General features: G+C 33.4%; 1 protein-coding gene across 4 annotated transcripts in view; it reads left to right on the forward strand.

Annotated features, from left to right (window-relative positions):
- The window catches only part of LOC136031145 (aminopeptidase N-like), a 102649-nt gene extending 82460 nt beyond the window's left edge, over nt 1-20189 (forward strand). For all 4 annotated transcript variants that reach the window (XM_065710466.1, XM_065710467.1, XM_065710464.1 and 1 more), the window contains exons 13-18: nt 1153-1433; nt 5475-5668; nt 12774-12941; nt 14853-14996; nt 17951-18029; nt 19958-20189. In XM_065710466.1, coding sequence (XP_065566538.1) covers nt 1153-1433; nt 5475-5668; nt 12774-12941; nt 14853-14996; nt 17951-18029; nt 19958-20119 — 1028 coding nt within the window. In that variant the 3' untranslated portion in view covers nt 20120-20189. The remainder of the gene's footprint in view (nt 1-1152; nt 1434-5474; nt 5669-12773; nt 12942-14852; nt 14997-17950; nt 18030-19957) is intronic.
- Nucleotides 20190-24979: the final 4790 nt, after the last annotated feature.

Here is a 24979-nt window from a genome sequence, read left to right on the forward strand (position 1 = left end):
CCTTATTTTTCATCTATTTGTTTTTTCTCTTTTCATTTATTATTTTCTTTGTTTTCATACGTTAAATTAACCAATGAAAAAAACTATGCCAATTTAAAAAAAAATTCTAAATATTTCAACCAAAAAAGTTTTTCAGAGAAAAGTTAAGAGCTACATTAGACCGAAGATGAACAGAAAGTAAGTGAAATCCTTTCCCAAAAGAAAATATACCATAAGTTGGGATTAATGTTATAATAAATAATCAAGTCAAAATCAAAGCGAGGAGAAACTACCACAAATAAGCCTTTGCCTTCTAAAGATTAGAACATTATTTACACTTTACTGAAAATAATCTTTATTTCGAGAAAAAATTCTACTGCAGAAAAAGTTTCTATAAATAAATACCATAATAGACCCTTTTTAGGAACTGAACTCAAAATCTCAACACTTAGTTTGGAAGTCTCAAAAAAATTAATTAAACAGTCTTTTAAGTTGTGGAACAGCTGTAATCCAAATTCAAGTCGTGAGTACGAGTTTAATTTATAATTCAGAATAGGCATGGATCGGTATTAAATTCTCCAAAATTCTATTTATTCCCTCTTTATACTTCCATCCTGACCTAAATTTATAGAAACAATTTTGTTTTCCAAATTCATAAATTTTGCAAAGAGCAGAGTTCCATGGAAAGGTTTAAGTTTTTACACACACTCCTTTGCAATCACCATGATTGGTTGGTTAATTGATTAATCAAAAGTTGGTTTATTAATTGGCAATAGCATTTTATTTTAAGATAGTACTACAGGAAGAATTTTGCCAATAATTCAAAACTTTACTATCCATACCTTTGATTTTTTAATCTTTGTTACGTATCTTGTACGGAGCCGTGATACTTCCTAAATTACCAATTGCTAGTAATGATTTATATTTAGTGTAGGCAAGTAAAAAATGAGTAAATTCGTGAGAAAATAGTTTGGGAGGGAGAAATTAAAACGACAAAAAGGAAAACTACTTATAAATAAATTGTACGACATAAAGAGGAAAATCCTAAAGAACTTACAATTTTAAGAATATACACACCAAAAGATTTTCCCTCACTCTCTACACACCTGTAATAATAATAGGAAGCTTAATTTGTATTAGTTGACGAACTCCTAACTTTCAATGTTATTTTAGGATACTACCGCGTGGATTATGATGAAATAAACTGGGACCTTATTCAGGTTCAACTACAAACCAATCACACAAAAATTGACGTCATGAACAGAGCCCAAATTGTTGACGATGCTTTGAACTTGGCTAGTGCAGATTACTTAAATCAGACTTACAAACGAGCAATGGATCTAACAAGCTATTTGAAGAATGAATTCGATTGGCTTCCTTGGGAAACAGCAGATAACAACTTTGATAGACTTCGAAATTTATTATCAGGAACTGAAGCTGGAGCCCTTCTAAATGTATGCCTTCTTAAAATTTGAAATACTGATGAGAGGAAACTTTCGCGAATCAAAATGGGATTTGATTAGAAATAGAAATTACTAGTGTCCTGGACGCTGAGCATTGCCCAAAGAGATTAGAACTATTCGAAAACACTTTATTCATATCTAGTAAAGGTTGTATCTAATTAAAGATTTAAATTCATGTTTTCATTTGACATTTAAAAGATGGAACGCCAAATGAATCCGCCAATGGAAAACGTCTTTTTTCTTTTGCTGTGTATAAAAAAAAGTTTCCTTGAATTCTCATTGCGCGGCTGCTGTGTGCATACCTCGTATAATGAAATTTGTTTTTACCAAAAATGACTTTTTATATGTGCCTGATAGAGTTTTAAATGCTGCGTCGTCTGGTGACAAAATTGCATCTCTAATATTTACATGGCGAAATAAGTAAGACACACCTCATGATAACTCGTAGTATCTCGTATATCACTGATCTATGTATAAAAAAAAGTTTCTGTGTCATGTGGAGTTATTAGGTATTTTTATCTAAACGATTGCACCATCAAATTAGATTTTATCGTCGCCTGAAAAATTTGATTCCTCCATTATACGAGGTGTGCAGGCAGCAGCCACGTGGTTCTTGCCATGTTTCTGTAAGAAGTTAAGTAGAAACGTGTCATAAGTTTATTGGGGATCAAACTAAAGTTTTTAAAATAAACAAATCAATATTTTATACTAGATGGACTAGGTTAGTTTGCAGAATACGCTAGTTAAAAAACATATACACAAAGTTTAGGCCCCAACAATTGCTCCATTTTGGGGAGCGTAGTTAATTTGCCTTGAACTCTGTGTCAAACAAGACTAAGAATAGGGGTAAGAAATACAATCAATATTATTATATAGATTTTATATTCCGCACCGTAATGCATAAACGTTCTCAGTCCACTTTTTCAAATTTTACAGGAGAGAGAAAATAAGCTTAAAAAATTCAGAAAAATCGAAATACGCTTGAAAGGCCTTTTGAAATACTTATCCGGGCAAACTTTACCTGCTTTTCTTGTGAAGATGTTGTAATTAGTCTATTGCTTGCTGTTTATAAGAAATGGAGTGAATACCTTTAAGCAAAATGTGATTTTACCCGAAATAGGAAGAATAGATCTCACAAACGTGTTTAGTCTGCTGGTTTTTATTCTTTATAATAAGCAAAAGTAAAAATACCAAGAGCCGAAAATCAGTATCGAGTATAAAGTATGAGAACAAGCCAGAAAGTATAGGAGCAAGAAGTATCAGGCTCACAGCGCTCCAACGGACTCTAATTTCTCAGTCAGGAAGTCTACTGATGAAGTGGTGTATATGAGGTCATTATAAGACGAATGATACTCTTCATCAAGTAGTGGCAACAGTCACATAATATCGTCGTATTTTGATTTACAGATGGATTTCCCGTTTGCATATTTGGGTCCCATCACTTTTGTTATTGTCTTTCCTCTTTTTGCAAGCTCATACTCTAAAGGCTCTTCCTCTTCTATGTTTGTTTGAAACTTCAGAATTCCAAAATGTTTCTCATATATGTCTAGTCACGAAAATACTTTTAAAACTTTTAAAAAAACTACGGTTTACAAATGGACTAAAAAGGCAAAAGTAATTTTCTTGTTCTAAAGAATACTTTTGCTATACATAGTTCAAAACTATTCGAATACTTTGAATGTTGTCAACTCTTTTACTCAAACTTGTAAAAAAAACAAGTTTGGTGCATACCTGTTTAAAAAATTCGCCCCTGTCAGGTAATTCTTCTTTCTTCATTTCATATGCAGCCCATTGGTAGTTCATTTCTTGTACACCGCACAACGTTGGCCCTATCTCATGGGATTTTGACAGGAATATCAGATGTTTTCTTTTGTCTTTTCAATCTGGGCATTACCAGTGTCACACTCTGAGTGGGTATGACCTCGCTATAGGAATTCCGGATCAAAATGTGGCAGGATGTTACTAGCTAAGTGAGATGTGTAGTAACAAAATATTATCAATACAAACATATTTCTGTTCTGTGAGCCATAGGTATTAGAATAAGGTGTCAGAGTTTCTAAAGACCGAGGAAGATTAGATAGGCTGAGGAACATGCTTGGTGCCACCTCACTTGCCCCTTTGTCCCAATATTGCTTTATGCTAGAGGTCGGTAATGGACCGTATTTCTTTATGAGAAATAACATGAACTGTGAGATTGTAGGTTCAAGCTGCCATTTATAGAAATCAAATTTTGTTTTAAGATTTGGTGTCAGTATGCACTGTGGCAGGTCAAAGTACCATACCTCTCGTTTTTCCTCACTAATTTTGCTGATGCTATATCTGCTTTTTTAAATTAGTTATCATCGGTGAAAGTAGAATTATGGGAGACTTTTTCTGTTCTGACTGGTTATTTACTGGTTTCTGACCGGTGGCAGACGGCAGAAAAATCCTCTGTTGGTGCAGTAAAACTAAGGTTGAAATGATTATAAGAAATTCTCTTAAAGACAGCAGGGTTTTCAAATTCCTCTACAGCAGTTATCCGGGCTTCAACATTCAGATCATACATCTTGTGGATGCTCAAATTAGAAGGGAGATAATGTCTCGAAGTGCTATGTCTTGAATAATGGAATTCGTAAGCTGAGACACTCCGTATATGTTGTTTTATTTCTTCCAGTATTTCTAAGAACGTTTCATTATTTGATTCTCTTGGAGGAGTAGAAGATATAATGCCTTTATCTGACCTTTTACATTTCCAAGCTCTACTTGTCAAGCAAAAAGCTGCCATAAAACACTTCTTGCAAACCTTATGTTTTTTACCTTGTTCATCTGGCAAATGATATTTAAAAATTATTGGAACCTTTCCCGAGTTCTATCCTCTCTTAGTTTCTATTTAGATAACATGCATATCTTTAGGCTAACACCACAAGACTAACCCCAGGTCACCACCACTATCTTGTAAGGCAGCTCTTTTCCAAACTATATTTCGTTGCTATAGGCAGACATCTCGCTGAAAAACTTCTAATCTGCTTGACACCTAGCTCTCAAAATATGCTGAAGTGTTTGCCAACCTGTGTGTTTGCCTAAACATAATCTCTGAAACAGTATTTGATACTTTCTTTTTCTTCACTACAACACTAATGATGCTGACAAAACTAGATGTACTCAGTCCCATATTGTTTAAATAATCAAATTTCATAAACGGGCTCAGACCGGGGAAGTAAGTTAAAATGGACTGAACACGTTTATGCTTAATTTAGAAATGGCTAAAATGAGACTAGGTACGTAAATGCAAAATCTCTAGCTTCGAAATACATGGACTGATAAACTTATCAAATAGACCAATCGACGCAGAAAAAATGGTTCTAGATGGTACCCATTACTCGATTTCGCGATAAAGTGGACTGAACTCGCTTATGCATAACAGTACGGTATTTAGTCTCATGATTCTTTTTGGGTAAGGCTAGATGGTGATGTAGTTATTTCTCAGAGAGATACTTGAGGTCTATTTCTGAACAGTTTGCCATGCTTCCTAGTAGGTCTCTTTGTTTAATTTTAAACTCGTTTTATTTTCATTTTGCAAGTACTCACTAGATCAACACCAAAATATATGCAGAGTTAAAATAAAGTAGCAACAAAATGAAAAGGCCAGAACAAATATAAAAGTTTTTCATTGCATAATTATTTTCTGATTTCTGATCTGATGAGCAATCACAATGAGCAAATTTAAAATAATGTTACAAATAAACTAGTAAAACAATGGGTAGGCTACAAAAAGCAAAGATATATCTCATCGTCATCCAACAGGAAACTAAAAAAAAATATTCAAAGTAAGGCAGCAATAGCATAGAAAAACTACAGAAAGGATAACTACTTCTGAGTGAAATAAATAAGTATTTAAAAAAACAATATTGCCACGTAATTATAAAACACAAAAATAAGTACCAGTGCATAGTGAGTTAAAGTTTTTAACGGTGTAAAGAAAATGGTTGTCTTAAACCCCCAGTATTTATATTTTTCGTATTTCCAGTTCACAGAAGTGCTTTTCTGTTTCAGGACCATATTCGAAGCTTGGCTTTACATTTATATGAATTGTACGACTTCAATGAAGATCCTATGGATAAACATTTGGATTTATTCTTAAGAACGATTGCTGTTAGAATTGCATGTGGAACGAATTTCGCTCCATGCGTAGAAAAAGCAAAGGAAAATTTTATTAACTGGAGTGCAGACCCCGATAACGCAGAATTGTAAGTCTAAGTAACATTTTAAAATTGAGGCCCTTATCATTTTTAGGATTGAGTTGTTTCTACTTTTTTCTAGATTAGAAAAAGATTAATAACTATCCATTCAACTGACTAGCAGAAAAAAACCTTGATGGAGATATAAAGGATTAGACCAATGGATTTACATAGGAAATCACTGTTTTTCTGAACTTCTGACTTCTGTTTATGTTAATATCTGTTAATATTTATGTCGGTTATATATATATATATATATATATATATATATATATATATATATATATATATATATATATATATATATATATATATATATATATATATATATATATATATATATATATATATATATATATATATATACATCTCGCCGCTAGACGCTTTTAGAGGCCACGGTGTTGATCTAGTATTGAACTATTAATAATTTTTCTCAGACTATCGTTGTTATTTACATCTAGTATTGAGCTATTAATAATTTTCTCAAACTATCTTTGTGATTTACTACTGCTACAACTAATAACTCACCGTAGCACCAAGTCGCCTGAGGCCAACACAGCCAAGCACGCTCCTCTTCCATCCCAATTTATTCAAAGCCTCCCTCTTTAAATCCTCCCAGGAAGTTCCCATTTCCTTTAAACCTTTACATATGACATTCTCCTACCCCAAACGAGGACGAACTGCTTTCCGTTTAGCCCTAGACGGTTGGTCGAAAAGGACAATCTTCGTTAATATATCATCCTTCATCCACAGAACGTGCCCTAGCCTTCTCAACCTTTCTCTCACTATAGCCTTAGAAAGCGCAATTGAACCAAATTTTTTGTACAGCCTACTGTTTGAAATACGGTCAGTCAGCTGGGTACCCAGAACATTACATTCCTTAGGCAATTTCTATGGAATATATCTAGCAAATCTTCATCCACTTTCCGGAACGCCCAGGTTTCAGAAGCATATTTAACCACTGCCTTCACTGTAGCTTCCAATATTCTAATCTCAGTTTGCAGACTTATCTTCCTATTCTTCCAAGTTTTTTGTTTAACTGTGAAAAAAAGCCCTGAGTCTTGGCTATTCTACTTTTAACATTTTCACTGCTGCCGCCGTCTTTACTAACAATACTACCAAGGTAAGTGAAGCTGCCCACCTGATTAAACTTTTCTTTACCCAGCATCACCTTTTCATCTTCACTTTTAACACAAGTTTTGAACCTATTCTAGCACTCTGAACTCGCAAAACCTCTAAAAGCTCATTCATTTTGCTCATCCTTTCATCTAGGATACTTAAATCATAAGCACAATCTAAGTCCAGGAGAGCTTCTCCTCCCCATTTGATTCCGTGGTCTCCTATTGCCTTTCCTGTGCTCCTCAAGACGAAGTCCATTAAAATGATCCATACAAAAAGGGATAGAACACAACCCTGCTTAACTCCTGAATTAATACGAAACCAGCTGCTAACCTCATTTCCTGCCTTAACCGCAGCAGTGTTCTCGTACAAAGCACTAACTATTCTAATTTGTTTGTCTGGTATCAAACAGTTCGTGGTAACAAACTGTAGTAAGGAGCGACCCGGCTCAATAGTAACCAAAACTCTAAAAAATGGAATTTTGATACCAATAGCTACATCAAAAGAATCGCATTTTAATGCTGGTTTTAAATATATAAGTTTCATCAAGTTTAGTCTTACCCATCAAAAGTTACGAGCCTGAGAAAATTTACGTTATTTTAGAAAATAGGGGGAAACGCCCCCTAAAAGTCATAGAATCTTAACGAAAATCACAGCATCAGATTCAGCGTATCAGAGAACCCTACTGTAGAAGTTTCGAGCACCTATCTACAAAATTGTGGAATTTTGCATTTTTGCCAGAAGGCAGATCACGGATGCGTGTTTATTTGTTTTTTTTTTTTTTTTTTTTTTTTTTTTTCTTTTTCCCAGGGGTGATCGTATCGACCAGGATGTCCTAGAATGTTGCAAGAGGGCTCATTCTAACGGAAATGAAAAGTTCTAGTGCCCTTTTTAAGTGACCAAAAAAATTGGAGGGCACCTAGGCCCCCTCCCACGCTAATTATTTTCCCAAAGTCAACGGATCAAAATTCCGAGATAGCCATTTTATTCAGCGTAGTCGAAAAACCTTATAACTATGTCTTTGGGGACGACTTACTCCTCCACAGTCCCCGTGGGAGGGGCAACAAGTTACAAACTTTGACCTGTGCTTACATATAGTAATGGTTATTGGGAAGTATACAGGCGTTTTCAGGAGGATTTTTTTGGTTTGGGGGAGGGGTTGAGAAGAGGGGGATATGCTGGGGGAACTTTCCTTAGAGAATTTGTAATGGGAGAAGAAAATTTCCATGAAGGGAGAGTAGGATATAGGCTACTAGCATTATTAAAAAAAAAAAAAACAATTAAAAAATAAAAGTGAAAAAGCTTTTTCAGCTGGAAGTAAGGAACAGCAATAAAACTTAAAACAAACAGAAATTATTACCCATATGAGGGGCTCACCTCCTTCTAATACCTCGCTCTTTACGCTAAAGTATTTTCAGTAATTTCAACTACTTATTCTACGGCTTTTGTGATTCAGGGGGTCATTCTTAATGAATTGGGATAAAATTTAAGCTTTAGTGTAAAGAGCGAGGTACTGACGATGGGGCGAATCCCCTCATATATGTAATAAAACATGAGAATACAAAAGTTCTTTACGTAAGATAATTTATAAGTTACGTAAATCTTTTACCAATAAAAAGATTCGTAAAAAATTAAAAGTTCTAGTTGCCTTTTTAATTAACCAAAAAATCGGGGGGCAACTAGGTTTCGTCCCCCGCTCTTTTTTTCTCAAAATCATTCGATCAAAATTATGAGAAAGCCATTAAGCCAAAAAAAAAATATGCAAATTTCGTTTTGATTATTCCTCTGCGGAGAGCCAAAATCAAAACATGCATTGATTCAAAAACGTTCAGAAATTAAATAAAAAAAAAAGTTTTTTTAACTGAAAGTAAGGAGCGACATTAAAACTTAAAACGCACAGAAATTACTTCGCATATGAAAGAGGCTGCTTCCTCATCAACGCCCCGCTCTTTACGCTAAAGTTTTTTACTGTTTTAAAAAGAAGAATTGAGAGAAAGAGTCAAACTTTAGCGTAAAGAGAAAGGCGTTGATGAGGAAGCAGCCTCTTTCATATACGAAGTAATTTCTGTTCGTTTTAAGTTTTAATGTCGCTCCTTACTTTCAGTTAAAAAAACTTGTTTTTTTTATTTAATACCATACAAGGATAAGACCTTCGCTAAAGCTATTCTATCAGCAGAATCGAACACCAGATCATAATCGATAAGTGAGGACCAAAGATGTTTGACAACTCAGGCACTTCTAAAGTGCCTAACCTAAGAGTGAAAATTTCATCGACACACCTTCTATCTTTTCTAAAACCGAACTGTTCTTCTCTTAAAAATTTGTCTACAACATCTCTCAGTCTAAAAAGTATCATAGTACTAAGTAAATTGCTACCTACAGAGACCAGACTAATGCCTCGATAATTGCGAAACTCACTCTTATCACCTTCCTTATACAGTGATTTAATTAAGTTTTTTTTTAAATTATTAGGCACTTCTCTTTTTTTTAAATCATGTTCATAATCTTCAGTAACTTATTTCTAATATCAAAGCCACCATATTTAAAAAACCCATATACACACTATCAGAACCTGGAGCATTATTATTTTTTATACCTTTTAGCATTGTCGCTATTTTTCCCCAACAGAATAAATCTTTCTTCACATCCAAGGTACCTTAAACTTTTTCAGTTTCCTCTATATCTTTTCCTGCAATTGTATCTTTGTTTAGCACATACTCAAAATGTTCCGCTCATCCCTCTTTAACTCTTTCCTTATCACTAACAGTGGCTTCATTCCTATCTTTAACTGGGACAAGTCCAGATAAGCTACTCCCTCTCAATTTATTAACATGCCAGTACAATAATTTACTATTATGCCATCTAGTTACATCTTCGAGATACTTGGCAATTTTATCCATGGCCTCCACTTCACACCTCCTTAGTTCATATTTTAGAGCTTTCTCCACTTTGTTAGCATTCTTTTTGATTTCATACGATCTATCACTCAGATAATTCTTACACAAACCCCTTCTCCTCTCTATTAAACATACAAGTTTCTCACTAATATTCTAGCTGCGGTCTTATATTTTTTTCCCTAAGTAACCATCAGCAACTTCACAAATTGTTTTTTTTTTTATTATTTCAACCATCTTCAACATTGTCAAATCTTAAAACTCTCAAGTTTAGTATTCAACTGTTTCTTGAAAGTTTCTCTCACAATTGTCATTCTGGAGTCTACCCACATCATAACTTCATAACCCTTCCAAAATTTCAGCTTTAAATTAACCCTATATGCTATTAGATGGTCATCTTTAGTTTTAAAATGAATAACAGCTCTCCTATATACCCTAAAATATCTTGTATTGATCATGCCACTATTCGGTTTACAACGACATAATAAACAAGTTGTTCTGTCTTACGATCACGTTAAAACCCTGTTAACTTATGGGCCATTTTATGTCAAACACTTCTTTGGTTATAACTAGATTGTTATACCTACAAACATGCAGCAATCTGTGTCCATTACTGTTTTCTTTTCCTAAACCAAATTTACTCTTGATTTGAAATAGGATAGAAACCATCTATCCCTATTTCTACCGATCTGGGATTTAAAATTTTCTAATAAAAACACCATATTTCTACCTGGGATCCTGTCGATTTGCTCTTGTAACTGTAAGTTAAATTCATCTGAGTCACCGGTATCTCTGTCAGTTGGTTCTGTAGGGGCGTATACGACTATAACTGATACCCTGAACTTGTTAGTCATAAAATGAGTGATTATTATTCTATTACTAATACCTTTCCAGCGTAAACAAAACTTAGCAGCTTCTTATTCATCATGAACCCTACTCCCTGTCTTTGTACCCCATCCTTTGTACCCTATACCCTGAGTAAATAAATTATGTGTCAACTAATTTCATGCTTCACCAGGTAACATTTCTAAGGTTTACATGTAGAAAACGAATTGCTAATATGATTTTACTCCTTTTTTTTTTTTTTTTTTTACAAAATAGTTGTCCAAAATCAGGCACTGTTTTAGAGCTGAGGTATTACCCTAGAAACAAGATTACCAAAGGGATAAACTAGACTCTTAACTAAGTTGACGAGACTCTAGAAGATGGATTGTTACCTTTTTAAGCCCAGGAAAATCAGGATCATAAAAAAATTTCATTAAAATCTAAAAATGATACAAAAGGAGAGCTCAACTGGTCTTGTAGTATCAAGATAACCATATTAGACGTTATTTATTTAAGTCATTTCACGTGGTCACATTTAAGTCATTCAACCTTGCTTGCCTCTAATACAACGTAGATTTCATCAACGAATGTTGTTTTCAAAGAAACCTAAGGAGTCTTTGGGTTAGTTATGTTTATAATATTGTATTTGGTTAGTCACTGATCAGCTTTAACTTCTTTAGAGGAGTCTCATAAAGCATGACAGCTACTTATGTTGTATTATAGGCAGATTTCGACGATGCTATTTTTAATTCATTTGTAGATAACTGCGAAGACCACACTGCCTTTCCATGACGAAACTATAACAGTTCAAAATAGGGATGAAAACTTTTAATCGACAGTGAACAGATATAAAAATTTTTAACTGGATATTTCGAACACATATGCAGTGTTCATCATCAGCAGTAAAACTCAATGCTTGATGATGATCACTTTACTGCTGATGATGAACACTGTATATGTGTTCGAAGTATCCAGTTAAAAATTTTTATATCTGTTCCCTGTCGATTAAAAGGTTTCATCCCTATTTTGAACTGTTATACTTTAATTCATTTGAATTTCGTTTCAATTTAATTCTATATATTTTTCAAGCTATTATTTCAAATTATAAGGAAGGAACTTGAATGACGAGAAATGAGAAACATTTTGAGGGAAATATTTTCAGATATAAACTTTCTCAGTAACTTGAGAGTGAAGACTATTGTATTACCCAATTGCCGAGCCCTTTGACTTTGAAAACTCTGCATTATTTATGTTAGGCATGATTCCTGGAAAATTCGATAAATTAATTCCATTCTTCTGAAAAATTATTATTTATTTTTGGATTTGGGAATAACTAACAGAATAACGACGACCGTCTTTGATGAACGTTTTGAAAACGATCAGAACTGACATAAAAAGAAATTTTTCAGCTGGAAGTGAGGAGAGTTTTTTGACATAATTGTTCAAAGAAAATTTTCTGGGGGAATTTTCAACGAGGATGGAATTGTACGAGGGAGTTTTCAGCGAGAATGAAATTCTCTGGGGGTATTTTTCCGGGGAAGATTTTATCCAGGAGAATTTTTCCATGGAGAGATTTTCGTGGGAATGGAGAATATTTTATGGAGAGGGAGGTGGATTTCCTGACATTATTTGAAAAATGATCAGAAATTAAAAAAAAAAACGTTTTTTTTTTCAAATGAAAGTAATTAACAACATTAAAACTAACAACAAATAGAAATTATTCCGTATATGAGGGGGCTGCCAATTCCTCAATATCTCGCTCTTTATGTTAAAGTTTCACTTTTTGTTCCAATCATTTAAGAACAAGTTCTGCAATGCAATGGCTATTTGATTAGAATAAGTAGTTTTTCTAAAGTACTAAGAACTTATCAGTTTGATGATGCTCTGATAATATCAGAAGCGTTTTTTGAAGTTTTTTTCAACCCACGCAGAATGCCGTAATACAAGGTGAGAAATATTTCAAACCTGAGGAATATCTGGATTTTTGTCATTACCTTTTTCAATGATTGATTCTTCTAATTTTAGGCAATGCATTAGCACTGCCTATGATTAGAAAATTATATGTTATAAGAATATAAAATATATTCAGAATATAACGAATAATGATATATTTTCAAAAAAGATGTTCCGTAATCAAATATTAAACATGCCCTTGTTTTAATCATATATTCGCAAGCCAATTAGATTGACGTTGAACAAAGAATAATATTTCTAGCTTTCAAGACAAAATTAACGTAAAAAACCTTAAAACCAGATTAAAAAAAATTTATTTCTAGGATTTCCCCAAACTTGAAGCCCACTATAACTTGTACTGCAATGAGAGAGGGAGACGTCAAAGAATTTGATTTTCTAGTTCGACGCTACAACTCAACTAACGTGGCTGCAGAAAAAGATCAACTTTTATCGGCCATGATGTGCACAGATGATATTATTCTGCTTAGAAGGTAATGAAACATCATAGATAAGTAAAAGCGTTTGCCATCACTACAAAGTAGAAAAATAGCTTTTTTTAACTAAACTGATTTGTATAAACTAACCCACAAGTCTAGAGAGCTTACAGATAAACAAATACCTAAAAGATATTTTAGTTTCAGATACCAGGTGACGCAAAAAAAAAAAATGTCTGGTCTTGCTGCAAGCATAAGCATGTGAAAATTATAAAATAAACACCACTTTCAACAATCACGAAGAGAAGACAACAGACCGCAATATAAAAGGCGATCCGAAACACCTTAACTCTCAACTGATTATTCATCCATTTAAAAGAGAGATATTCTCTCTCTCATCATACCTGTTAAAAAAACAAACAAAAACAAACCATAAAGCAGTAAAGGAAATATACAGTATACAAAAAGGGGAGGGGGTTACATGGGAAGATCTTTCCTTGGAGGAATCTGTCATAGGGGAAGAGAAATTCAATGAAGGGGGCGCAGTATTTTCTTACGTCATCATGAAAAAAAAAATGGAAAAATAAATATGAAGAAGTTTTTTCAACTGAAAGTAAGGAGCAGCATTAAAACTTAAAACGAGCAGAGATTATTATGCTTATGAGGGGTTCTTTTCCTCCTAAACACCTTGCTCTTTACGCTAAAGTATATTAGTAATTTCAACTATTTGTTCTACAGCCTTTGTGAATCAGGGGTCATTCTTAAAGAATTGGAGAGAATTTTAGCTTTAGAGTAAAGAACGAGTAATATTCGAGGGGACAAACCCCCTTCATATGCATAATAAAAATACGAATATAGTAGTTCGTTACGTAAGTTAATTCTCTAAGTTACGTACATTTGTTACTAATAAAAACTTTCGTTAAAAATTAAACGTTCTAGCGGCCTTTTTAAGTGACCGAAAAATTGGAAGGCAACTAGGCCTCCTCCCCCACACCTTTTTCTCAGAATCGTCAGAATCATTTTTATCTTGTCTCAGCAAAATAAATTTCTCAGCAAAATTTTTCAGGGCTAAAAATAAGAATGGCTGCTATCTCAATAATATTCATAATTTTCCACCTAGAGTACTTGGTAACTGAATGGTCTTAGCGGAATTGAATTTTATTTATTTTTTTTCTTTTGAAGGAAAATTAAGGATAGTTATGTGAAACCTGAATAGGCGCTTCACTTGTTTTGAAAATTGAAAGAAGACTTTGTTTCAACTCTGCTGTACATCTTATATTATTTTTTCTTCTTCTTTTTTTGAATCTTACTAGTAATATTTTATTTCCCCCTTCTTGGGCAGATAAGTATATCCTTTTCCTTACTAAATAACTAAGGCTAACGTAAGATTACTTCGTTTTTAAAAGCAGTGACGTCTAATATTCTAATTTTACTATATTTCCAATTTTGAAGAGTAATCAAACCAATGATGAATGCCCTAACCGAATTTTGCATGGGATAGGTAGGATTTCAATTAGGAGGAAAGGGTTAAGCATTTATCTTCACAGAAGGAGTAGCCAAGACCATTAAAAATTAATCCTTAGCCAATAGTTGAATACATTATTGGATTTTAACATGTAATTTTGCAAATTCATAACATCTAGCAGAGTGGTTATCGCCCCCCCCTCTCTCTCTCTCTGGCGAAAGAAACAAAACGTAGGGCAAACAAACGTAGTATAAACCGAAGAAAACTAAAAAATTGAATTTAACAAATGGAAAGCAGAATAAAAAAATCCTAACCTCAAAGCAACAGAATTAAAGAGCCATCTTAGGACATAGGCTGCAAAGAATCTGACGTCCTCATTACATCTATGGCCTTTAAAGACATACTTCTCGCAGTGCGCGTGAGTCAGCAGATGCTGTAGCCCCAAAACATTTCATAAGAATAACCGGGGCCTAAGTTAGTAACTAAGTAAGTTTTTTTTTTAGGCTTCTGGAATGGTCTATAACCGATGGTAGCCCAATAAGAAAGCAGGATGCAGTTTTTGTCTACCGAGGAATGGCAACAAATCAAATTGGTAAAACTCTGGCACTGGGTTTTATCCAAGATAACTGGGAACAAATAGCGTCTTAGTAAGTTTTAGTATATAACGTGCTACCAAAGAAAGAAAACAAACATTAATTTCCTGTAGCTCCATGAAGAAAATTGTGCTTTTATTCTCTTCGTTTATGACTTTGACGTATTTCCGCTAGCCAATCATATTTTTGCTGAAGTGCACGTCAGAAAGTGAAGCACAATAACCCGACCTTTTTAAAACATGGTTCTTTTATTTGAAACTTTAAGCAAGCAAAAAGAAAGAAAAGTTTTTGAGGCACAAGATTTCTCACACGTAAACCTTCATGTTTCTTTGTCTAGCAGCAGAATTGAAACATCACATTTCTGTTTTTAACGTCATTTTCTATGTCTGAGTCAAACAGCATGGGAGCATGGTATGAATGAAAAGCCAAAGCTGGAGTTAAATTAACAAATTACTGTCTATGCTGACTAAGCTAAATCCTAAACTTAGCTCTTTTTTATTTCACTCTGTGGCAATAGCAGCAGTCGGTAGCACAGCTCCTTTTGTGAGTCCTCTGTTATGGGCATCTTATTTACTTTTCTTTAAACCTTATGCTCGTTAAGGGGATGAATGGATGATTTTATTCTGTAACTAAACCCATACAGAGCTTTTCACTACCCAATCTACAAAATAGTGCACACAAATATCAGAAGCTGAAGAAAATATGAAATAGCAGAAAAGTATAGAGAAAACACTGAAAAGGCCAAATATACCAGTAGGAAGTAATATAAGAAGAAAAAAATTAAAAGAAAAATTCAATATCCAGCCTTCTAGTTTGATTCAAGTATGCTAAAAACTACATGCCGAGCCTCATTAATTAACTAAATAGCAATAATATTTAAAATGTCATAATCAGAAAACTCTTGTAATTTGAATTGTATTTCTGTTATTTCATTTTCATAAAGTTGACGCTCAAAAAGATAATGATACAGAGTCTCTTCATCATCACAATCGCAAGTGGATAATTTACTTTTATTAATTCTAAAAAAAAATGGATTCAATTTACAGGGACCAATGACAATTTGTGTTAGTTTATGATTAGGAGAAGTTTTAAGAAATTGAACAACGTCAGCGTAATCAGTAAAAAACTGAAGGGCTTAGCAGCTTGGAAAATGACTCATACTACTTTAAACTTCAAATATAGGCTTTTACGTAAACTTTTCCAAATTTCATTATATTATTTGGAGTAAAAAACAAATTACCTATTACATACTTTACTGGTGAATCAGTATAATCTGTGTGCTCATTTAATTTATGACCAGTTAAAATTTTCAAGGGTGGCCAATAATCAGGCCTTCTTATCTTTAGACATCTGGTGAGAGCTGTTTCCTTGGCTTTAAAATCGATAGGAATGCATCCAGCTAAAGTCGTTATTGTCTCATTTTTAGCGGATAGAAACACTTTGGAAATCAGAATTTACAATTGTATTTCAAAATTTTTTACAATTGTCTTGGTTAAGGGGATCCGATAGCTAGAAGTCCCCCTATCCCTTCCATTATACTCTTTTCGCTTGTGTGGTCAAACTATTTAGAATTGATTGGGCGGTCTTTCTATAGCTTTGATGAAAGATCCAAACAAACAAAAAACAACCAAATCGCGACACCTACTTTCCCAGAAATCTCAGAAAAAGCATTTGACTTCTTCCGTTTCTTTTTGTTAGAAGTAGAGATATTTTGCTTTAAAATTCTCATCATTAGAAAGTAAAAATGTAGTCTTTCTGATTAAACAGAGTTTTCTTTTTACAGTTCTGGAAAGGGCAGTCCTTGAAAATGCTCTAGGACATCTGCTAGGAAAACTCTAAAAATAAGCTCAAAGGGAACAGGATTTGAGCAATTTGAAAGGTTTGGGAGTTCCGTTTGACGCTACCGCTTTGATTGGAAACCTTACGAACAGAGGGGACGCAAAATTTTATTGTCTTTTAATCAAATTACATAGTCCGACCACACGGTTCTCAATAGACTTTGTCTTTGAGACAGTCAGCTGATACTGAAGCTCGCACTATGATTTCAAGGTATCAAATCCCGAGATGCTATTAATTCAGTTTCAAAAGTAGTTTTGATGTTGAAGTCAGTCTCAAAGACCCGCCTCTATCCAGTTTCCTATTTCTTTTATCTTTGTAGGCAGCTGGTCTACGATATTTTCCCTATAATCACTTATCAGATACTTCTTTGATAGTTCTAATTGTACGTCTTATGGTATTAGAATGCACCTAGCCTATATTTTTCTTTCTTTTCATAGCACTAATACTCCAGCATAGCTTAGACTCGATACTTTTATTAAACAGTCAAGTTCTGATCCACGGATTGACAAACATCCATTTCAACACTGTGATTTTTTTTCAAAAAAGACTGATTTTTTCAAATCATGAAACAAACCATGACTTTATTTTTGCTTGTCGTTGTCATATTTCAAAAGAATGCCTTCGCATTTCAAATTGCCGATTATTCTAAATTTGGTTACTTGCGTAGTATTCAAAATCTCTGCTAAGTTAGTTTTAGTTTCTGCTAATATTATTAATTATAGCCTGAAGTTCAGTTTAATACTAGGCTATCCATCAATGACTTGGATAACAATGCTTCGTTATCACTTGTTGCTTGGAATATTACTACGGAAGATAACTAATCTTAGTATCAACGTCATTTGTTTACCAAACATACACTATAAATTCACTTCGAGGGATTTAGTTAGATCTTGTTACCTTTAATCCTAGACAGTTTCCCAGACATGTAGAAAATATTTAGTAATGGAGGAAAGGCGGTGTAGTTTCCTCCTTATACGCAGTTTTTATATTTATTAGGCGTCCGGATTGAAGAGGCTGGCTTCCCTCTCAGGATTCTTTATTTTTAGTGTTAGTTGACACTACATTTTTTTAGTTACAAGTTTCACAGTTTTTTGTTTAAGATGAGGCAACTTATTGCACATAGTAGGTTTCTGTTTTTGGACAGTTATTGATTTAATCCTATATTTTAGCACTGGTGGCTACCTTACAGCAACTGAATGGATTCAATCAGTGTCTAGATATTATAATAAACAAAGTGAGCTCGACGAGGTAAGAAATCATTATTTTGTTAGATTGCCTATACAAATCAATTCAAATATTTTTTCTATTAATTTTTATATATTTATTCTTAACGAAGAACTTATTTTAATTTAAGAAGAAACTAAAGAAGAAATATAAGACTTAAAAAAAGAAAATAAAGCAATGTGACCTAATCTTACTTGGTAATCTTTCGTGGACTGATGGGTAACACATTTTTTATTCGACTCATTTACTGTCACCATGGTTTTGTAAATCCCTAAGCTTTGAGGTTTTAAATGGATGGCTAAGACAAGGGGTAGACAAAATTTTACCTGAATACTGATTCCTCCCCCAAATTGACTTCTTTCATCATTATCTACTAAGGGAGATGGACGTTATCTCATTTTACAGGGCTTTTATTCAAAATCTTTCCGCGTATTTCAAGTAAAAGAAGTGCAGAACAAGATTTGAACCATCCATTGGATGTAAAGAACAAATTTTTGTCTTGCTTTTTGTAGTATATTCTTACAGCAAATAAAAACAGTGCATCTTTTCTGATATCCAGATAATAGATATGCTTATAACTTCAATATCTCAGTTTAAACTGCTTAATACAAAACAGCTGATTTGGATAATTGATTACTAAAAAGAATCATTAAGTAAGAATAAATTATTTTATCATAGCAAATGTTCATGTTCAAACTCAAGGTGAAGATACTGAAAGGCTTGAAATACGAATACAAGATAATTCTTTATTTTTGTGAAATTGAATTTGACTTTTGCTTTATTCTCCATGAGCAGTCACAAGATTTACATAACGTTATTGGGCTCTGTGTATGTGCAGTAGCAATACACACAACCTTTAACTTACATATACTTCCTAAAAATTAATATTTTTCAAGTTCCTTTGAAAAATACTTCATTGCATTTAACTATATTTCATTTTGTAAAAAACGGGCTCATTATTAAACGCATTCACATGAAAACTTGAAGAAAACATTTTTCTCGGGAAAATAAGTATTCTGTATTAGATTTCAAAGAATTTACCAACTGTTTGCGCGAGTATTTTTGAATTTATAATTTTTTATTATTTCCTTCAAGCGAGGGATAAGGGAGAAAGATGAAGGGAGGGGTCAGGAACCCAGAATCAAGTAGGAATTTAATAAAGATTAGAAAGAAGAACCAAAGTGGTCCTGTAATGGCGCCGTGATATTGATATCTGACTGATAGTACGGATCCCAGAATTCAATCTCAGTTGCAGCAACAATCCAAACAAGAAGAAGAAGCGCAACAAAAGCATACCATTCAGACATATTAAGCGCAAAGCATAATTTTCTCAGCTTTATTAGTGAAGTGGTATGCCTGATGGTCCTTCAAACAAACTCTCTTTTCAAGACAGAGGAATTCAATTCAGTGGATACTTCACACCCCTATGTCCAAGGGTCATCTTCAGCACAACAAGAGAGAAAACAATCTATATATATATATATATATATATATATATATATATATATATATATATATATATATATATATATATATATATATATATATATAGTGTGGGAATTAAGACTAATAATTTTTAATTAAAAACTTTTTAAAAACAGCCCTAGCATCTTTACTTAAACTGAGTTCAACCAGGAATGATAAATACAATGAAGTGAGATGATAAATTCATTCAAACAAAACAGAATAAAATGATTGAATGCAAGTTTTCAAAGCTAATCTTGTGTTTTTGACAGATTGCCTCAAATATCTTTTTGTAACTGGTTCAATATTATTATAAATAGAATTGAATTCCACTGTCTTCCACAAAATCCCTATTATTTCTACTTTGTGTTTGTTTGATATGGAAAGCAGTGTGGTCTTCGTTTCTATTTTCTTAAGAACCTTCAACTTTCTTGTTGATTCAAACCCTCTACAATGCAACTTTAACACACAATTTCCCCTAATTTTAGCTAATTCGCTTGAAAGAAGAGAAGGCACCACAGTTGGGAACAGTAAGGACTTTGGATCAAGCTATTGAGCAAGTTACTGCCAATGTCCAATGGCTGGAAAAACACTATCAGACCATCCACAATTGGCTACGGAACAATTCTGGAAACCCAGTGAAAAACTAATTTTTATTTTGTATTGGAAAAAAACTTTGTTGTATTATTTTTTTTAATAATCATTTAATGTTTTCTATTATATTGATAAAATCGTAAGATACACAAACAATTTCTGAAGTGCTACTTATAGCATGAACATTTAATATAACCTTAACAAATTTGAATTGGGTGGGTACAACCAGAGACATATATAAGTGACAAACTCATATATGAGTGGCAAAAACCATGCATATACATACAAAAAAGCGGAACACACAAGGGAAGGGGAACTTATGCTCCCCAAACATGCCAAACATGCCTTTGAATCTGTGTTTGGCTACTCGACAAAGCAAAATAAATTTAATATATTATTTTGAAAAATCTATTTCAATTATGGCAATCACCCCCCCCCCCTCCCGATTTTTTGCACCGCTTAACCAGAGCACTTTGAAAGAAATTCGACAATTAGGAAATGATAATTGAGATCTGGATGAGGAAGGTATGGTCGAAGTGTTATATAATAGGGCATTTTTCACTTATTTACTTTCTCAAAAGTTTAGGGGGGGGGAATCATATATTTTTTCTGAAGTTATAGCTTAAGAAAACGATTATTTTCGGTAAAATTCTATTTCTGTGTTGATTTTTATTCCTGGAACTCATTTATGGAAGATTAAATACTGAATTAACTCAGGTCCACTTTTCTTTACGTTTAGAAGGCAGACCTTTTTTTTGTGTATTTGTGAACTAATTCCTAATTCGAGCATTAGCTGTGATATTTAAGTAATAGGATAAAAACCCTTTAAAAAATCAGATTTCTTTAATCGCGGAAGTCAGCAAAATTGTTTTGTTTTACTGTTTTCGACTTTTAGAGGAACTTCTGAACTCATTATCAGGAATGTTTCCCAAACTTGTGTTACTCTTCTACTTCAATACGAACTCTCACCCCAAAATTAACTTCTCTGATTTTTATCGACCATAAAAGATGGGTTTTAAACTCAATAATTTACAGGGTAACTTTGTTTTGTTTCAGAATAGCTCCACCCATTTCACACAGAACAAGTTTTAAAGTATCCATGGGATGTAGTTTTAGTAGTTTTGTAGTAGTTTTATGCTTTGAAGGTTATATGACTTTATTTCTGCTGATGTTTGGTTCAATGGAGGGAACTTATGTTTAAAAAAAAAATATATCTCCGCACTTTTCTAAAACTTTCTGAAAACTCTATCAAACTAGTCTGACTAATTAAATATATATTATTTGAAATTCCTACGTAGAATTGATAGCTTGAATCAAGGGCGCATGAATTACATCAAATCAAAAAACAAAATTTATGCAAAACGGGATTAGATGACCATCCACACCAATAATCACAGTTAATGGGTTGCTGAAGCATTGCTTTAAGTGTACACTTCTTGAGTTCTTGCATAAGAAATCAGCCACTTACTTGAAGTGGTTAGTTTTGGGATGAAATGCCTTATAAATTGCAAAAAAGATAGTTCTGATTCTTATGATTAATCACCCTGCTATTGTACAATTAGAACATTCTCGATAGAATATGACCCCAGAACTACAAGACTAGTCATTAACAGGTTTTTCTTTAAGTAGGAGAGACAGTGAGAAACTTTAAAAAAAAAAAATAAGAATAGGTAACACTTATAGCGGAAAAGCACTTGCCACGAGGCAAACCTAGTTTGATCACTTAACTGTTTTCTTTATGAGGGCACGAAGCAAATGAAGTACCGTTGCGCTGTCAATTTCTACCAACCTCGGCGCATTTCTACCGACCTGGGCGTTAAAATCTCCTAGTAAATACATTATACTTATTTCTACCTGGAACCCTGTCTATTTGCTCCTGTAGCTGTAAGTAAAGACTATTTCTTTCCTTCTTTTTCCAACGGATAAAATGGTACATTACTTTAGAGATCCAGATAATAGACACGCTATTAATTTCGATAGCTCAATTCAAAATAGCATGAAAGCGCTTGAACTTATTTGAATAATATACTACGGAGACTCATCAATAAATCTTAAACAGCTCTATTATAGTAAGTGCAGTATGTTCAGAACATTATAGTAAGCATGGTATGTTCAAGTTCAAGCTGAATATCAAGAAAGGAATAGAATACGAATTGTTCTTCATTTGAGGATGGTTGAGTTCTACTTGTAATTTATTTTATTAGGCAAGTTTCAAAATTCTCGTAATAATTCTGGGCAATATAAGTCAAGTAGCAATGCCCAAAACCAATAATTTTTAGTCATTCCATATACAAAATAGTAAACTTTAAATTTCTTTGAAAAATATTTACATTCATTTACAATGAATAGTACCATTTTCTTCGTTAGTTTTTAATTCTTTTTTACTTCCATCACTTCCCTTTTTTTACATGTGTTTTAAACAAAACACAGATCAGTGGGCATAAATTGACCACTGCTGGATTAGCCGATGCATGCTTTCAAAAGAAAAGAAAAACCAAATCATCTCCTAATTTACTGGAAAATAAATTTTTTGGAAAAACCCGCCAAAAAAATTCAGTAAAAAGACCAAAATTTAAATGAATTAAAATTGAATACCTAACAACAATAAAGTGAGTTCTAAACTCACTTTATGTTGTTCTTAAAATTCATTAGCCCTGTAATCCACTCCGACCCATTGTTTCATCATTTAATTCTCCTGCAGCAAAAATAGGAAAATTTTTATCAGTTGTATTTCGCCCAATAATTCAGGCTCAAAAATCCTATATTAAAAATTCCGCTGATTTCGTTTCCAAGTTAAAACATGGAAGAATGTGCAATTTAGATGCAGATTCAATGAATACCAATTGTGATCCTCAAAAGGCCGAAAGGATTTTGGAGCATAAATTCAGTTCTAACCCATCTATATCAGAAAAATCTACACTTCCGAATCAGACACTTTTTTCACGCACAGCTCCTTGCAACAGAACTTCTTTTTACTTCCATTTTAGAGGCATTAAATATAGGGCTTTCAATGGGCACCCCCCTTTCACCAATTGAGGCTGATATCTTCATGGAAAACCTTGAAGAAAAGGCCATTTTTCAAAGTTTTTGTCAACTGAAATTTTGGGGTCGTTTTAAAGATGATATTTTTATTTGTGGGACCATAGTGATGAATCTCTGGAGTCTTTCCTACGCTTGCTGAACTCCTTGGATCCAAAACTTAAAAATTACGCAGGAATTAGAGGTAAAAAGGCGTTTTCCTTTCTAAATGTCCTGGTTCACCAAAATGATACATACTTCGAGTTTGGAGTATAGAAAACCCACACATAGTGACCGTTACTTAAATCATCCCCCTAATCATTCTCCTGCTGTGAATAGAGTAGTGGTCACTTCTCTAGTTGACAGATCATTGCAAGCTTGTTTTCCACGTTTCCTTGATTCAGAAATTGACCCCCTTCGAAATATTTTATTTGGAAATGGTTACCCAATTAGTTTAAGAAATTCCGTAATTACAAAACGTATTAAAAATTATCAGATAGTGACACAGCAAATCAAAGGGAAACTTCAGTTTATCTTGGTCTCCCCTAGGTTAAAGGGGTTTCAGACCACATTTCCAAAAAATTAAAACAAAATAATATTTTCACTTACTATAGACCGAGAAAAACTATCAGTTCCAAAATCTACCAAGGTAAAGACCCTATCCCGATAGGTGAAAACTCCGGTGTCTACAGAATTCCTTGCTCTTATGGTCTTTGATACATCAGAAGAACTCACTTACGGATAAATTAACTCAGCACTCTACCTCAATTAATAACATCCTTAAAAAGCGGACAAACCAAAAAATTTTGACTCTGCCCTCTCAGAACACATATTTAACAAACCAGACCATACTGTTTTATTTAACAAAGCTAGCCTAATTTCGCATGACAAAGGTATTGTCCAGCATTGCAGAGAAGCTGTTGAAATTTATGAATACCAACATTTAGGTCTAGCTTTGAACAGAGATTCAGGTGATTTAAGAATAAATGAGCCGTGTTTCGATTTTCTTAAAAGAGAAGCCGATACTTTAGTAATCCCTAAAATAAACTTTGAACCACTTTCCTAATCGAAAATAGCGACGAAGACCACGCTGCCTTTCCATAACAACCAAATACAAAGTAGAAACAATAGGGAGAATCTTTTCAAGACAGTGGAAATCAATTCTGTGAAGTTTTTAAAAAAAACATTATTAGTTTTAATTCTCACATTTTAATGTAAGTTTATTTATATATACATATTTTTTTTCTCTTTCTTTCTCGTATTGTGCTGAAGACGGCCCTTGGACACAGGGCCGAAATATTCACAGAATTGATTTCCACTGTCTTGAAAAGATTCTCCCTATTGTTTCTACTTTGTATTTGGTTGTTACTTTCCTAATCACATAATCAAATACGTTATCAACCCCTTAAGTCTCAAAGGGTATCCACAAGAAAAGCAATGGTTAAAATCAGAAACCAGGTGACCTAGTTCTCCAATTTATTCAATTGCTGCTTCATTTGTTTGAGTGAATGAATTTTTTCTTTTATTTCTCAGTTGTTCGTTAGTATCCGTCGATGACAGTTCATTTTTTTTGGATTTTGTGCAAAATCGCGGATATTGGCGACTAACTGACTTTATTGGTATTAGGTATTCGATTTTAATTCTTTTAATTTTTGGTCTTTTATTAAATATTTTGGCGGTTTTTTCATTGGTTTGGTTGTACTTTCCGCGGTTGTTTTTTGCTTTTTCCTTGATCATATTATTTTGTTCGCGCTGAAGAAGAGAGGCGGTTGTTCTCTCGAAATATTCACTTTCTGTGTTTTCTTTAGTATTTTCATTTGGCCTTTAAAAACCCCATTTTTGATGGTTTTCTTTCTTTATGATACTATTTTGAGTTCTTAATTCAACTAGAAGATATT

This window comes from Artemia franciscana, chromosome 9 (genome assembly GCF_032884065.1).
Source record: "Artemia franciscana chromosome 9, ASM3288406v1, whole genome shotgun sequence".
Taxonomy (NCBI): Eukaryota; Metazoa; Arthropoda; class Branchiopoda; order Anostraca; family Artemiidae; genus Artemia; species Artemia franciscana.